The sequence below is a fragment of the Nannobrachium achirus genome, assembly GCF_963921795.1.
Source record: "Nannobrachium achirus genome assembly, chromosome: 2".
NCBI classification, from domain to species: domain Eukaryota; kingdom Metazoa; phylum Chordata; class Actinopteri; order Myctophiformes; family Myctophidae; genus Nannobrachium; species Nannobrachium achirus.
In genome coordinates, this window is record NC_137811.1 from 58,246,365 (window position 1) to 58,263,669 (window position 17,305).

A 17,305-nucleotide genomic window follows, 5' to 3' on the forward strand; every position below is an offset into this window, starting at 1 on the left:
GTGAAGTTAACATTTTCAGGGATTAGGAAAACTATACATTTTTGGAAACTTCAGAGTATAACAAATCAGAAAATCCATGATTCCATTTGCAAAATCCCTATAGGGGAATTTTTGACAGCTGCTGGTTTAGTGATGGGTAGGCCTAATCACTTTTCACAGTTTTGTGGGGGCTGTTTTTAGGAATATTTTTTTTATGCAAACCAAGCTTAACCTGACTTTCGCCAGATAGTCTGCCTTACATCTGGGATCTCTCGGCCAGACTCTATGTAAGGGGCGGGCCATTTTTTGAATTTCTGTAGCAGGTGATTGGATGTGGCCTTTTATCACAGTCTGGGAGTGCCAACTCCAACCACTCATATTGGCCTGTCTGCATGACGTTGCAGACAGGCAACGTCATGCACTCAGGCAACGTCACTCTATTGGCTCAGAGCCGCTCAGAGCCCGCCCATAGCTGCCGCTGATTGGTCCGGCCCGGGACTTTACGAGTGTTATCAACGCTGGCGGACCGAGCCCAGATGGTAAAGCAATGCAACGCAATGCTGCCACCATCTGGCGAAAGTCAGGTAAAACCAAGCTACAATAAGTCATGTCGCGATGTGAGCTTGTAGATCGCCTATTTTCAAACGGCCTAAATGTATAGTGGTTAAAGGCTATGTTTGTAATAATAATCAAATTCTACAAAGTAACTAGTAAATAAAGTTAGCAAATCAAATACTTGTAGTGTAGAGTGGGGACTGGAGTATAGGCTACAATATTTCATAACTGCCAACCTGCAGACCGTCAGAAAAAAGGAGATTTTTTTCTAGAGGGGGGTCTTAAGGCCGTATCAGAGTGTACGGTGGAGAGCTATCCACCGGTGGAGAGCTTTCCACCGCAAGTCAGAAAATAAGTGCAGGACATCATAGTCACGGGGCCCACGGTGAAGTCCTCCCCCGCCTCCCTCTGGTTCAGACGCAAACTCCGTTCAGGTCGACCAATCAGTGAACGGGGTGTAGAGCCTGTCTGTCTGATAGTAAAAACAGAGAGATGTGTTGGGACTTGCGGTGTAAAGCTCTCCACCGCGAGGAATGATGTAATGTTGTAGTTTCCTGACTCAAAAAGACTCGAAAAGACTACACCGCGGTGTAAAGCCTTCCACCGCCCAGGCGACTATGATGTCGGCTTTACTGACCAGCGGGGGGTCCCCCCCTAGATGATTTTTTATTTTTATTTTTTTACACAGCGTAGATGTAATTTCCAGTATTCTAATCATGGTCATGTTGCCATACCTTAGCAACAGGCACAATGAAAAGTACATTTTAGGCAATTATTTCCCCCTGTAGCCAAGGTATGGCAGCTGCCATAGCTTGCCATACCCAATTGACGCCTCTGAAGTACCGTAAATGTATGTTGGGGTTACTTTACCACACCACTGTGCGTTAATAGGGATATGCAAATTGGGGTCGTCCAGGAACCATGGTGACCGCTGAGTCGCTGACCATTCTGCTGCGCCTGTTGATACCACGGCGGGTCACTATTTCTCTGCGCTCTGGGAAAGTTCCGTTGAAAATACATAACATATAATAATAGCGATGATTGATTAAATAGAGCAGGCTATTCCATATAGCCTAGTAATTAAGACCTGGGCTAGAAATGTAGATGAGGTGGACTTGGCTATTATTTCAACGATGGTTATAGACCCTATTAGACCTATATATTAGTCCATATTAGTTGGACTGGGCATGGGCAACAAATAAGGTTAAGTTGAATATTTCACCAAAATTACAAGTCACCATGGAGTACCACGCAGTCCAGTAACATCCAACTATATAGCCTACTATACAATTTTGTGCCATTAATGTAACCGATTTTACTGTTAATAAAACACAGCGCACGAAACGTTAAGGGTGGGGGGGGGGGGATCTTAAAATACAATGTTGTGCCATTAATGTAACCAATTTTACTGTTAATAAAACACAGCGCACGAAACGTTAAGGGGGAAAAAAATCTTAAAATACAAAATATTAAATACATAATTGATATCTTACCAGCCATTGATTGCCAAGCGTCTCTGCGCGCTGATCTCCAACGAATGTTATGAGGTGTGTGACTCCAGTCCAAAGTCCCTGCTTTGCCTTTGAGCCTATGTATTCTTTCACTAGGAACTCATGCTTTACTGTGTGTTGATGAAGACCTACAGTCAATATAGGCTTCGACTTTAAAGTCCCGTCCTGGTCCCTCCTTTCTCCTTCACTGCGCAGTACACACGCCTGGCGCCTTTACGCAAATTGCGTGCAGTTGCCACTCAACTCACCAGCAAACGCTCATCGCAAAGGACAATTGAAATAGGCTACGTCGTTAAAGTATGATTTTAACAGCACCAAATCCACTAGGCCTACTTGTTGCACTTTTGCTTCAGTCCTTACTTTCCCCTGAGGATGATGCTGATAATAATCCCCACTGTGTTCTGGGGTAAAAGCTGGCCTGATATAGCCTACTATGGCCAAACTGCTCGATCTCATAACCAGGCTCTGCTGCTCCTCGCCAGAGACGCTTGGCTGCCGTTTTCCCAGCCAATGCACATAGTTTGGTAGAACACTGTATTCTATTAGGACAGACAACAGCCAAGGGTTTTATATAAATGTTTGCCGTTTCAGAGAAGCTGTTGTCAGGGCAGCCAGGCATGCATCAAGTAGACCTATACATTCACCTAAACTGGACACAATACAGAAACAAGGACTCTTGTCTTGGGGCCATGCATGTGCCTTGATAACAGGTATCTCTGTGTAGTCAACACCTAGCTCCCTCTGAGATCAATTAATTTGACTCACGCAGGTGTGACTGCTTAAATTAGTCATCACCCACCCTGCAGACAGTAAACACGTTTTAGATTTTAAAATAGGACACTGAAAAAGATAATCGCTAAAAGTAGCTCAAAACACCCAAAATATATAGAGAGAGAGGCTTAAAGTAGCCTACACAGGTGAAATTATCACTTGTGTACTCAGACAGTGTCTTGAAAAGCCAGACAGCATTATGTTGCCCTCGCTAGTGCACAATTTTACCCTTTTGCCTTAAAATACATTTCCACAACAATTACTTTATGAACGGGAGTAGTAGGGGAAAAAAGGCATTGCTGTGTTTTGATCAATGTTGTAATTTTAGATGAAATACATTATTGGTTCATTCATATTGTGATAGTTTGGTTCTGTGGTACAGTACAGCCAACTGGACCTCCCAAAAAAGACTTACAGTATGTCACCTAACTCCCATTCAGAATTACCTAATTTGTCTTTTTCAGGGGAGGGGGTCTAAAGAAATCTGATTTGCAATCTGATTTGCAATAAAACTGTACAAGCTATCTCCACACAACCACTGGTTATTGTTTAGTGGCATCTTAGGCAATGCAGTAACATCTTATTTGACATAAATGTATGTTTTTCTTGTAAATGAGAGAAAGCAAAGTCCCCACCACAAAAGTACAATTTCCGCCTAAACTAAAGGTGTGTTTAAAGACTAATATTTCTTTCGGTAAATTGCATTCGGACTCTTTGCTGATGTAGGGTAAACACATGGTTCACATCTCTGCAGATTTTATGAAGATAAGAGTGAGGATTCTCAAGTTATAGGCATTTTTGTCAGCTTTGACCTAGGCGGATTTGCCTTTTTCAGAGATTGGGGTAGGTCTAAAGAATAGCCCAAAAAAAAAAAAAAAAAAAATCCGCCAAAAGTACAATTTCACAACAATCCATTTCATTAATGGGAGACCCTAAACATAAGAAAAAACATGGTTGTGTTTGGTTATACCTCTGGTAGGGGTATCTCAAAAACTAAGGCCTTTTTTGAGGGCTTGCTGCAGGACTACAAGAGTCGTTCCAAGCTGTGGGAGAATCATTCATAAAAGCCCCTTTTCCCAATTCTGTACAGAAGCGAGAACAATAACTGAGACATTCACGTCAATCATGCCGCTGTGCTATCTTGATAGTACATACTGTAACACCTGCTTTCTTTGGGTAAAAGTGTAATAGAAATACCTTTGTTAAGCAAAAGAACAGTTGAAATGGACAACCAGTGGCTAGCACATAATCTGGATCACAGTGTCTTTCTCATCCATAAAAACATAAAATGTCCTGTTCTCAGGATGTGCTATGTGGCTACTGGCTAGGGATTATCACGTTTTCAAAGTGGTTGTTTGAGTGTGTGCCAGTAGTGCCATACACAGTGATTTTTTTGTCTCATCTATATCTGAAACCCAGATGAGAGAAACCCTCATGTTTTTCTTTTGTTTGAGGACAGACAGTTGTCTTCATTCTTCTACCTCTCCCATCATAACCACACCAACAATTTCACAGCTTTACGCATACAATAATTACACACTCACACAATAATCTTAAAATGTTAAAACAATTTATTGAATCAAAATATTACTGATAGCAAGAAATAAAAATTACATTCACAGTGAAAATCAAAAGACATCTGCATTCCAGTTTCAAGGAATCCTCTCAGATCGCAATGTTCTCGAGTTCAAGATGCAAATCTTAAAAACAGAACAAAACAAAAAAATTGTTAATCCCCATATATTCAGTTAACCGATCACTTACCCTTATAAATAATCAAATGCAAGGTCTTTTTAATTCATTCTAATTCAAGCATTTAAAATTGACTTGGTCAGCATTAACTGAAATTAACCCAACCCCTGTGGGTTCAGCAATTTCTTTCTAAAAAATCTAAAATAGCCTAAAAGCAAAATATCCTCAACTTAAGGTAGCATTCTTTTAAACAAGCGTAATGTGCTTTCTTACCCGTTTTTCCTCAGGTGACAATGTGCCCTTTACTGCCACCACCTGGTATTGTTTGTGCTTCAGGTTGTTGGGACCCTTTCTGATGCGGCGAACAGCTGTGACTGCACTGTCCCTGCTGAGTAGCTTCCTGGCGTCTGCAGGTGAGCAGCCGGGGTCAAGGAGCAGCAGACACAGACTCCCATTCCTCTTCTGTTCCACTCCCACAATGGACCGGCTGTGACCTGGTCAGCATGGAGGACATACGGTATGCTTAACATACTACACGACCGTCATGTTCCCGGGTTTACATGGGTTCGGGCAGAGCAACTTATTTAGCCCCCTACAACTACACCAACATTCAGATTTCACAAACAAGGTGCTTAATAAAGTCTCACACCTGTCTAAATACGGTACGGCATTCTATAATTACCTGTGTCCTCCGTGTTCTCTAATAAGAAGCCTTTTTATCCAATGGTTTTCTGTTTTCCCATGTATTTCATATATTTATATGCACACCAACCCCATCTATGGACACTGAGATGTGGGCGGGGCCTTGCAAAAATGTGTCCGGAAATACATGGGAAAGCAGAAAACGATCGGACAACAAGCACTTTGTTTGAGAAATCTGAATGTTGTTGTAGGTGGCTAAATAAGTCGCTCTGCCCGAACCCACGTAAACCCGGGAACATGACGGTCGTGAGCGACTGTCATGTTTTAGGGCTAGGTCTCTACGACCATGCGTGAGCTACTCAGGGCTAAAATCGCTTTGGGAAACCCGGCCAATAAGACTTATCATCATGCATAGCCATTTCTGAAGACATAAAAAACTTTTACAGTATGTACCAACATTGGCTGAAGCAATGTCTGTATAAAGTATAATATAACCAACATCAATATGGGGTAGGGCTTATTTTTAGCCATAACGTATAAACATAGGACTATGAATCCAGTACCTTGGTGCTGCAGGTACAGAGGTGGTTGAGAGGTGTGTATTACGCGGGGGGGTAATCTGGTGCCCCTGCTAGAAGACATGGAAAAGTACTGCTTCACCCACTCAAAGAGCCTGGGATGGGTGTCTGCTGGGCCAGTGGGCTTGTGGAAGTCTATGATGGTGGCCCTGTGAACAACACGTCATATGATACTGTCAATATATTTCTGGACAGAAAAGAAAAACTGATAGTGTTTATTCATGTCTTTTAGTTCAACGCTCACTGACCCACTAACCCACTAACCACCCAATACCACTTCACTGCCACAGCAGGCTTCTAAGCCCTATAGAGTACACTTCTTTGTAGTTTGTACCCAGACAGTCTTCCCGCAAAGCCAAATCTCTTTGTCAAAAACAGCCAATCTACGTGGCTACGTTTACATGCACAGTTATATTCCACTTGGGAATGAATGCTCTGGTCATGTAAACAAATGAGGATAGAGGAATACTTTTATTCAGGTTCCATATAAACAGTTGGGTATGAATCTTTATTCGGGATGAGTTCATTCTGAATGAATAAATGTTGTGCATGTAAACGTAGCCAATGGGAGCTTGTAGGTCGGTGTAAGTCGGTCTAAGTGAGTGCATTACAATGTCTGAGACAGTCTAACCTGACGCCCAGGGAGGTGAGGATAGCGTAGATCTCTGTGGCTCCGACCCAGGCTCGCGTTCCCTGCAGCCGCTGGTTGAAGTGGGATGCACCTTGTGGATCTAGGCCCTCCCGCCACGCCCCCTCGATCAGACTCTGGACCTGAGGGATGCTGGGAACAGCCTTTTCTGGAGAATGAGATTGAGACAAGCAAATGGGAGGAATTCAGCAATGAGTTGCTAAATTGAATCATACAGGAAGGAAATACCACTGCAGTCAGACAGGTGAAGAGAAATCACCTTGTTAGAGAGGCTGGCATCTTGGTTGGACAGTAGACAGTGTTCTACACTTCCAATACTAGACTACACAGCCCTTAAATCGATAATATCGGACATCCCTAAGGGCTTGTACACACTGCAAGATATTTGCTATCAGATTATTCTGTCGCAGACCATTTTTGGCGCTCGCCAACAAAACCCCCGATCCGACGCAAGATCGGGCTTTGCTCGCTGAGGTTTTGCTCGTTGTGTGTGAAAGCCTCTGCGACAAGATCATTGTGCGATTCTGGCGCTCGGCGAGAGCTTCCCAAGCGTTTCTGAATATCTGGCAGATAGAATAATCTGTGAGAAAACATTGCACAAGTGTTCATACCTGGCAGACGATCAGCAAATGTCTCTATTTTGTGTAGAGAGGAGAGGAGCATCTGGAAGTTGCGGTAACCACAGCCCCAGCCTTTGTCCCCCTCTGAGGAGCAGTAGTGATCTGTCTCAGCACTCAGCCACACATGGGCACAGTCTCTGCCCTCCCTCTGGTAGTAATCAGATAAAGCACCAAGCATACCTACATGACACAGGAATTACACAATATGTGGGAAGAATTAGGTTCGTAACCATCGTGTCCCTATTCTGGGGGCAAACATTTGGCGAAAATAGCAGATCTACAAGCTCAAAACACATCACAATGCTTGTAGATGTGCTATTATTTCCCAAAGAGATTCGGTGGTGGGAAATGCTAGCCGACCTAGTGCCCTTAGGGTACATCAGTCAACATCCCTAAACTTCTTTGCCTTTTTCTTTACTATTTTGAAACACATTTAAAAATAGTTCAAATAGCTGATCTACAAGCTCATAGCGGGTCGATGTAGCTTGGCTATTTGAAAAATATTTAAAAAAGGTAAAGTGATTAGTAACCAGAGGAAAGATAAAGCTACAGCTCCATTTCACACACTGTAAGCTTCTCAGAACCAAGAGGTTGTATAAACCTGAGCTAACGTGCTGGAACAACCTGAATCACAACACCCGAACCCCACACACTGACCCTGAGTTCTGGTTCTGCCATCATCAACCCCTGAGGCCAAAGCCTCCATCATATCAGCCCTGCTGTTGTGGAAGTCGGCCGGGGCCATGAGTCCTCTGGACACAGCCTTCTCCATGGTCTGCTCCATCTGCCTGCGATAGCCCCCGCTGCCATCCAATCCAAACTGCTTCTGCACACACCATATATACTGTATATTAACGGGTACACTATATTGTGTATCATTATTTTATGCTTTAACCATTGAAAAATAGCAGATATACAAGCTCACAGCGTGGCACAGAGTGCCGCGCTGCCAGCTTGTAGATCTGCTATTTTTAAAAAATCGTGAGAATTAGACTTTTGACCCGATTCTATAAGGGTCTTTTGAATCCTTCAAAGATTTTTTGAAAAACCTATGTTTCTATGAAAGCAATCTGGCTAGCCATCGTCAAAGAAAAGGTCCTTTTCACTTAACTGGAGCTCAGTTAGTCTGTTCTTGAGAGACTACTATGTCAGTGGTTCTCACACCTTTTCATGTGAAGGACCCCCAAAATTATATTTATTTGGCCACGGACCCTTATTTGGCCACGGACCCCCATCTCAAAAATATTTGTTCCAGGGACCACCCAGAAGCAAAATTTTAGTTACAAACGTTCGCTTTGAAAATACATATATTCAAAGATTTGTTTTGCACACATTTTCACGACTTTTTCAAAAATAGCAGATCTACAAGCTCGCAGCGCGGCACTCGGTGCCGCGCTGTGAGCTTGTATATCTGCTATTTTTCACTGGTTAAAGCATTCAATAATTCTAGGCCTAAATGGGTTAAAAAAAAGCCTTGTGAAAGCAAGTGATTAAAAATGTTGTATACCCACATGCACATCACATGCATAGTAGGAAGAGACCACATAATCATGCATGTGCACACACCAATGGGAGACCATGTGAGACAGCATGCTGTACATACACACGTGTAAATAAACAATATGTTATTACAGTCACTCAGTTATAACCTCACATTGTGACTAACTGTTACACAGCATCAGTTTGCAACAGCCCAAAATTAATTATAATGGTTGTCCAATCTATTAGCGTTAAACTAATTAGTCTGTTTAAATACATATTTGATCACAATGAATCTAAAACTGTTGTTTGTGCCCAGACGGCACAAAAGAATATCCCAATGAGTTTTTACATAGGAGTGAATGGGCTTATCTTCGATTATCATCAGAGGATGAACTAAGCAAAGTGGTTAAGTATGTTAACCCATTTAGGCCTAGAATTATTGAATGCTTTAACTACTGAAAAATAGCAGATCTACAAGCTCACAGCACGGCACAGAGTGCCACGCTGCGAGCTTGTAGATCTGCTATTTTTGAAAAAGTTGTGAAAATGTGTGCAAATTTTTGAATATATGTATTTTTAAAGCGAAGGTTTGTAACTCAAATTTTGCTTCTGGGTGGTCCCTGGAACTAAATATTTTGAGATGGGGGAGTGGACAGATTCATATAATTTTGGGGGTCCTTCACATGAAAACCACTGACATAGTAGTCTCTCAAGAACAGACTAACTGAGGCAAAAAAGATTCTAGTTCCATTCCATTGTAACAAAAAACAGTGCACTGATAAAGTGGGGAACTAAGAAGAATCCAAGGCAGCTCCGTTCAGTTCAAGGTAGAAAAACAAATTTATTTAGCTCATGGCAGCATTAAAAGAAGACCAACGCGTTTCGGCCTCGTTTGGCCTTCATCAGGGTCCGCTAGCAATGACAGAGGCATTGCTAGCGGACCCTGATGAAGGCCAAACGAGGCCGAAACGCGTTGGTCTTCTTTTAATGCTGCCATGAGCTAAATACATTTGTTTTTCTACCTTGAACTGAACGGAGCTGCCTTGGATTCTTCTTAGTTCCCCACTTTATCAGTGCACTGTTTTTGAGCGGTGGTCACAACGCTCCTATACGTGGCCGTGTGTGTGGGTCTGTCTGTCTGTCTGTCTGTCTGTCTGTCTGTCTGTCTCCGGGTATGTAGCCTGCAGTAACCTTTTCTGACCACACATGTTAAGGGAGGGGCGCTGTTGTTCAGGATAGGCCAGGCATAGGCCAGGCACACTCACACACAAACACACACAGGGGGCACACACACACACACACACACACACACACACACACACACACACACACACACACACACACACACACACACACACACACACACACACACACACACACACACACACACACACACACACACACACACACACACACACACACACACCACCGCTCAGTTCACACGAGTGTGATTTCTTGTTACAATGGAATGGAACTAGAATCTTTTTTGCCTAAATATATTTACCATCTCCAAAGAGCACCTGTTTTCAGCCTTTTGTACTAGCCTATTCACGGACTCACGCAGCGCTTCTTCTACTTTTATTCTAACAGACTAACTGAGCTCCAGTTAAGTGAAAAGGACCTTTTCTTTGACGATGGCTGGCCAGATTGCTGACATAGAAAGATAGGTTTTTCAAAAAACCTTAGAAGGATTCAAAAGACACTTATAGAATCGGGTCAAAATTATAATTTTCACGATTTTTCAAAAATAGCAAATCTATAAGCTCGCAACGCGGCACCGAGTGCCGCGCTGTGAGCTTGTATATCTGCTATTTTTCAATAGTTAAAGCATAAAATAATGATACACAATAATGTGTACCCGTTCTAAATCACACTAATATGGTGCTGATGCCAGACGATGAAAGCCAGCTGCATGATCCAGACCTGCAGCTTCTTGAACTCTACTGCCTCCTGTTTGGACTCCTGCTCTCTTCTCCTCTGGTCCTCCTCCGCCTGCAGTTGTCTAGCCAGCTTCAGATCTGAGCTCGGGCTAACTAGTGTAACACAAAAAACATTTATATATATTAGAAGAAAAGTCTCAGAATTAGTATACTGTAAGTTGACAGTGATATTAGACCAGAAAGTAACACAGGGAGGGACATTTCATACCTGCACAGGTTGTGGCTGTACCATACTCTAAGTGCAGCTCCACGTGCTCTTGCAGTGAGGAGCTGTCTGAACAAACTAAACAACACATGGGACACTCATAGCTCTTCTCACCTGTGAAGAAAATTGGGAAGTTATGTTAAGTTCAAATTAGACCAAGGCCGTTATATCAGTTTGGCCAATACTGTATATACTGTGTATTACATTTGGTTTCTTTATTTATTTACATAATTTCTTCGTAATCAAGCATCTGGCATTGCATCTGGCATCGGTCTGTTCTGTAAAATACATGCAGGTAATGTAAACTAATATAGTAGATCGATTCGTTATTACAGCTATGTTATGAATGTGTGACATTGACTGAATTTGGATGGCTTTGTTGATTGCAGTTAGATACATGTTTCACGAGAGCACTCACTAACATGACTAAAAAATTGCATTTTAATGTCTTTAGAAACAGGTCACTGTCCCCCTCACAAAGTAAGTCAATATGTAAAATGATACTGCTGTATTATTAAATAGGAACTCAGCATGGCATGCATGAACACCCAAACTCTTACATTATTTTTTTTTATCTGGATGAGTTTAGTCACTGCCCTCTCCCAAATAATGTAATATAAACTACGGTAATTTAAACCAGTTGCAGACATCACAAAGAATAAGGAGATCTGTGCTCTAAAATACTTGATCTGCACATGCTGTACCTTTCTCTCTTGTTATTAATCAGGGGATAAAGATCAGTTTACACGCGGAAGAAAGCTTTTGGACAAATTATTACTTAGCATAATGCTTTTTCTATTCCCTTTTAAAAGAAAAGGAGAGAGGGAGAGGGGGGGGGGGGGGGGGGATACAAAATGTGAACATCAAGTATTTCTCAGTGCACCCCTCTTGATTTATATTTATAGACCTCATATTTACTGCTTCTCTAATACATTTGAAAATGAATGGAAACCAGGCCCTCTAGTGGCCACTCTGTGTTATACACTTTAGATGGGGCCAAGTATAATCTGATATTATACTTGTCCCCAAGTCTTATGATTATATACTACAAATAAATACATTGATTCGATGTGCCAGAAATGTCAATTAAACAAAGACAAAGTACAAATATATATATATATATATATATATATATATATATATATATATTTATTTTATTTTTTTGCATGGAAGAACAATTATTATAATATTACTCCAGTTCTCAGATCATTATACTGGCTCCCTGTCTGTCAAAGAACTGATTTCATAATACTACTGTTGTTGGCTTATATATTATAAAGCACAGAACTTTAGGGCCAAAATATTTCTGAACTTCACATCATGAACCATCCAGACCTCTCAGGTCTACGTTCGGTCCCTCAAAATTAAACATGGAGAAGCAGGGAGCATTCGGTATTTCATGCACCACACAAACTGGCAGGTCTGCTACAACTCTGTTCATTTAAATCAAAGCTGTAGACCTTTCGGTTTATTAAAATAAAAACTGTAAAATGCAACTGCATTTTACTGTTTTTATTTTAATACATTTTCCCCCTTTTAAGCTATATAAAAACATAATTAGTGTCATTTTATAATGCATTTATTTTGTGGTCTTAATGCTGTCTTTACGCTTAATGTTTTGTATAAACCACAAGTTTGAATTGTCGTTGAAATGTGCTATATACTGTAAGTAAACCTTGTATTGCCCTCAACAGCTGGCAAACATGGTTGTTGAAAAGACAGTGTTTGGTCAGTGTTGTATTTTATGGGATAGCTTTGACTGGGCTTGTATGAATAGGGTGAAAGTGTCTTATTTGTTCTCTCTTCAATGTAAATGTCAAGCCCAGATTAAAACACTTTAGATTATGCATTCTTAGCTGATACTTTTATGATCAAACCAACAGACAAACCTGAGAAATTGTATGATGATGGTGGCAGTGTAGCTGATGAAGAAGCCCCTAGGCCCGCACCTGACAACAAAGATTAAATGAAGATCAGTTATGTTCGGTAACATGTCATTAGGTCGAACACCCTTTGGATCGACCACCAAACTCTAACCCAAACCCTAATCCTAACCTCAGTAAAACTATGCCTAACTCTAACCCTAACCCTAACCTCAGTAACCGTGACGCGGGTGATTATCTAACCTGCCGACGGTCGGGGGTGATTATCTAACCTGCCATCGCTGTTCGACCCAACAGGAGTTCGACCAATGGGACAGTCCCCGTTATGTTCAGTTAGCGTATGATATTTGGTCTTATAGCAGTGCTGAGCCTGCTAGGACACTGCTGACCGTTTGAATAGAACGGTTTCTTAAAGGCAGTGTGGTAATAAAGATCCAAAACCCACCTTCAGCTAAGTTCTGCTCTTGAAGGTGCAACTCGACATGCTCCTGTAGCATCAAACAGTTATTGTAGACCTTTGAACACATGGGGCATGGGAACTGCTTCTCTGTAACATAATATAACAAAGTATAGTGATAAACAGGTTAAGAAAATTACTTTAAAATTATAATGGAAAGGAAAACAAATATGAAAAAAGAAAAGAAAGGGAAGCCGGTTTCTTTCATGTGAAAAAAATCCACCATAAGCCAAATAATGATCCACCTTTTCTTGGAGAGGACAGACGTTTCTGCTTGGCTTTGGAGTGCTCTGATATTATTCCACTTGCGTTTGTGCCATCATCACAGTGTCTGACTTGTTCTGAGCCCTGAGCTGTTCTAGTACTCATTGCAGTCATAGCTGGAGGGGTAAGAGGTGCAGTCAACAAACCCTCACCAACAGGTGAGGTTCCTGTTCCTGCTACGTAACTGTAACTGTCTCCAGAAGACTGCGAAGGGGCCGTCTCGCTTTCAGAGCGCTGGGACAAATCTCTGATGTGCTTGGGCTTACAGTTTGTTCCTGTGGGAGAACAGCAGCCATGTGTGAAACGAGCCGACTCTTGTGCCGTGTCGCGCTTCTCTGGGTGTGCGGTGTCCATGTGGAAGTTCAACTCATCATATGAAACTCCAGATAAAGAACAGAGCGGGCAGCTCATCTCGTTCTCAAAGTGGCTCAGCAGGAGGTGCGTCTTCATGTCTTCCTCCAACACTAGCTCCTCCCCGCAGATCTCACAGGTCAGCATGATTGGTCTCTGGGGAGAGAAGAGACACATGGTTATTCCAGAGCAGTCTATGGAGAGTGGCTTTGATCTCGCCGCAGACCGGAAGTGGCGTCGCTGGAGCCTGGGGACATTCCTACAGCTCTTCAGCCCTGTCCACCTCCATTGTATTTCACTCGCTGGTATTGTAAGTAGATAAATCACGTCTTTTTCACCCTTTTAACGCATTCACAGGCCTCTCCAAGGTAGGCAACATTATTATTTCACGTAATTGGTTACAATGGAGTTGGACGAGGCTGAAGAGCAGCAGGAATATCACCTGACTTCAGTACGCTAAATAGTGACGTCACGTCCGCTTTCCACGCTTAAAATGGGAGTTGACGTAAGTGTCATAACTCTCTCTTTTTAGGGGTCTGAGTTATTCCCCGTATTCCTGGCCATGCCCACTGTTGGCGTGGCCAGGTAGGGGAGTAGGGGAGGTGGGGAGTCACACCCAAGATGGAAATACCAAGACTTGCCATCTCCGGTTTACTTCTCGTATCTGTGGCGGGCACGTTTTTAGGAGACCGGAAGCAGGTTGGAGTCTATTCAATGTGAGAGTGAACGTGAACACAGCTTCTGAACCATTCTTTAGACCCATGGGCACTGAAGTAAATATTGGACCCGATCATTACAAGCCACAACTTATTCCCAAATGTTTTATACTACAATGTTTTTTTTTTCTTTTCAGAGAGACATACAGTATCAAGCAACACACTCTGGCGGGATCTAGCACCAGTGAACATAGGACGTGCATTGTAAGAGGCAATGGCCGCGCCCTGGAGAAGGCCAGGAATGAGGTTTATACACTTAGAAAACAGTGAAGGCATCAGTCGCACAGTTTGCATAAACTTCAACACCTTTTAGCCAAATTGCTTTATTTATAGGGTATCATGTTTGTGTTTTGGTTATATTCAATAAATGTTACAGAATGTACCCAAACATTTTTGTCAACATTATCTAAAACTCACTGATAAACATTAAAAGAAATTTGAGTTTGAAAGGCACAGCACCCTTGACCTTATGACCATCTGATTGATATAGATGGATTATAGAATCATGATGCCATGGCATAAGCTTGGTAGTTGGTACAGCTTGGTATATGTAGCTATGCTCTGATCTGCTTTAGCTAAAACACGAATGGCAGTAGATGATGCCTGAGCAACTGAAAGCCGTTCACTTTAGTGAATCATTATAATGTTGTGGTTAGTCAAAGTAGTGCTGGCTTCCAGCAGCTTCTTGAAATACTGTATGTTTTGTGTATGGGATTGAGCAATGAGCATGCAATCAAATACAATGGCTGTTAAAGCATTGTGTTTTAATCTGTAGACTAGGCACTGGGGTGTAGATCCAAAGAAAAGTCAGACGCGATAAACATTGATTATAGTCTTGATCCAAGTCTAATTCTGGCATAGGTTTACGTTCAGTCAGCGCCACACACATGCCACGACTGACTCACCTTTGTGGAGATCTATATAGATCTCCACAACACATCTCCTTTGTGGAGATCTATGGTAGATACTAGATAGGAGGGCTGCTCTCCATTCCGACAGTGACTTCTTATTGTCGGAGTTCCATAGAGGTTAGGGTTAGGTATAGGGTTAGTGTCGGAATGGAGACATGTCGAAGTGGTGACATGTCGGAATGGCGGGATGCACCCACTGACTAGATAGATCCCCACAAATCATTGGAAGTGAAGTGTCACTGCGAAAAGACCTGCAGGAACACAGAAGGCCAAAATATATCAAGCCAGGACCAAGTGTGGACAAAAGGGGATACAGGTGCGGCTGGTGAGACGAAGGAGAACTCCAGACAGGAATAACTCCACTGTACTGGAGATCTCTATCTCTACGCACCTGTGTCACCTCTAGACCTCGGCTCAGGAAGAACCCACCCAATACCTCCCCAGAGGTAACCAACCAACAAGAGTTTCTAGAGGGGGACTGCCCCATGGTTCGAACTCCCGTTGGTCCGAACAGGTTAAAATTCACCAGGTTAGCATTCACCAGCGTCGGCAGGTTAGCTACTCACCAGGTTAGCATTCACCAGCGTTAGTTTTACTGAGGTTAGGCTTAAGCTTTAGAGTTAGGTTTTGGTGGTCGGAGCAGGAAACTAAAGAGGAGTTGGCCTTGACCAGGAGGAGGCGATGGGCAGTGATTTGGTCACCACTGCCGACCCACCATCGTCTCATCGTAGGTTGCAGCGGTCAGGAGCGCGTGATTATGGATCCCACTGGGAAAGATGGATGGAAACGGCATAGAGCGCTCGTTTTCACAGTTATTGTCCACGACACTGCAAGCGGCGCGAAGGCCAGCGGACCTTGGTCCTGCTCTTCGCCCCCGAGCGCCTGCATTCACTACGAAGCCGTGGTGAATGCAATCGTTCTATTTATGCCCAGGCCGTAAGGCCTGGGCAAGCGCACGATAAACGCAATGATAATTGGGGTTTGGTGCACCTCGCGCGGTCCAAGAGACTACAACGGAGCGCTCCCTACGTCCGGTTCAGCCAATCACAAGCTTCAAAAATGAGTCCGGGGCGCGAGTTTCTAAATTCTAGGAGAGTAAGGCAAGGAGCGCTCGTTTTCACCAGCGTCGGCAGGTTAGCTACTCAGCATCTGTTTTACTGAGGTTAAAATGGTAAATGGTGCATTTATATAGCGCTTTTAATCCAAAGCGCTTTACATAGATTGTGCATTACATTCACCCATTCACACACACATTCATACACCGGTGGCGGAGGAAGCCATGCAAGGCACCAACCTACTCACCGGAGGCAATTAGGGGTTCAGAGTCTTGCCCAAGGACCCTTCGACATTAACTCAGGGGGAGCCCGGATTCGAACTGGGAACCCTTCGGGATTTATACCCTTCGTGCTCTAATACCAGTTTCTCTACCCCTGAGCTATGCCGTCCCACCGTTTAATGTTAGGGTTAGGGTTAGAGTTAGGGTTAGGGTTAAGGTTATGGTTATGGTTAGGGTTAAGGTTAGGGTTAGAGTTGGGGTTAGGAATGGTTAAGGATAGGTTCAGGTTTTGGTGCACCTCTGCCGCGGTCCAAGTGACTACAATGAAGCGCTCCCTATCTCCGGTTCAGCCAATCACAAGCTTCAAAAATGAGTCCGGGGCGTGGTTTTGCCTTAGCTCTCCTAGAATTTAGAAACTCGCGTCCGGGGCGTGGTTATCCATCTTTCCCAGTGGGATCCATAATCACGCGTCAGGAGCACCTTTAGATGAAATGATAAAATCATAGGTTCATCAAGCAACACCGACTCACCTTTGTGGAGATCTATGGTAGATTGAAACCCCACAACGACTGACTCCGAGGTGGACGCGTCAACCTGCACTTTAAATCAACCCTGGAATTTTTCTCCTGTTAACAATGTATACTAACCGGTTTATGCAGGTCACTGAGAACTCGGTTGCCTTTCTCTTCAGAGAAGTCACAACAAAATGTTCAAAAAAATACTGGAGGGGTCGCAGCTGAATGTCGTCAGCTGCCGGATGTGACGTCGCCGGTTGTTATTGCGAGGTGCATCCTGGGATATAGAGTTCCAAGCGGACGGACGC

General features: G+C 43.1%; 1 protein-coding gene across 1 annotated transcript; it reads right to left on the reverse strand.

Annotated features, from left to right (window-relative positions):
- Positions 1-4,455: 4,455 nt before the first annotated feature.
- Positions 4,456-13,726, reverse strand: zufsp (zinc finger containing ubiquitin peptidase 1; the record flags this gene model as incomplete). The annotated part of the gene is made up of 11 exons (XM_080742885.1): positions 4,456-4,516; positions 4,782-5,002; positions 5,714-5,877; positions 6,360-6,525; positions 6,989-7,177; positions 7,655-7,823; positions 10,403-10,512; positions 10,628-10,738; positions 12,514-12,573; positions 12,953-13,054; positions 13,210-13,726. 11 exons carry the CDS (start codon positions 13,724-13,726, stop codon positions 4,469-4,471), a joined length of 1,857 nt encoding a protein of 618 aa, XP_080599011.1. The 3' UTR covers positions 4,456-4,468.
- Positions 13,727-17,305: the final 3,579 nt, after the last annotated feature.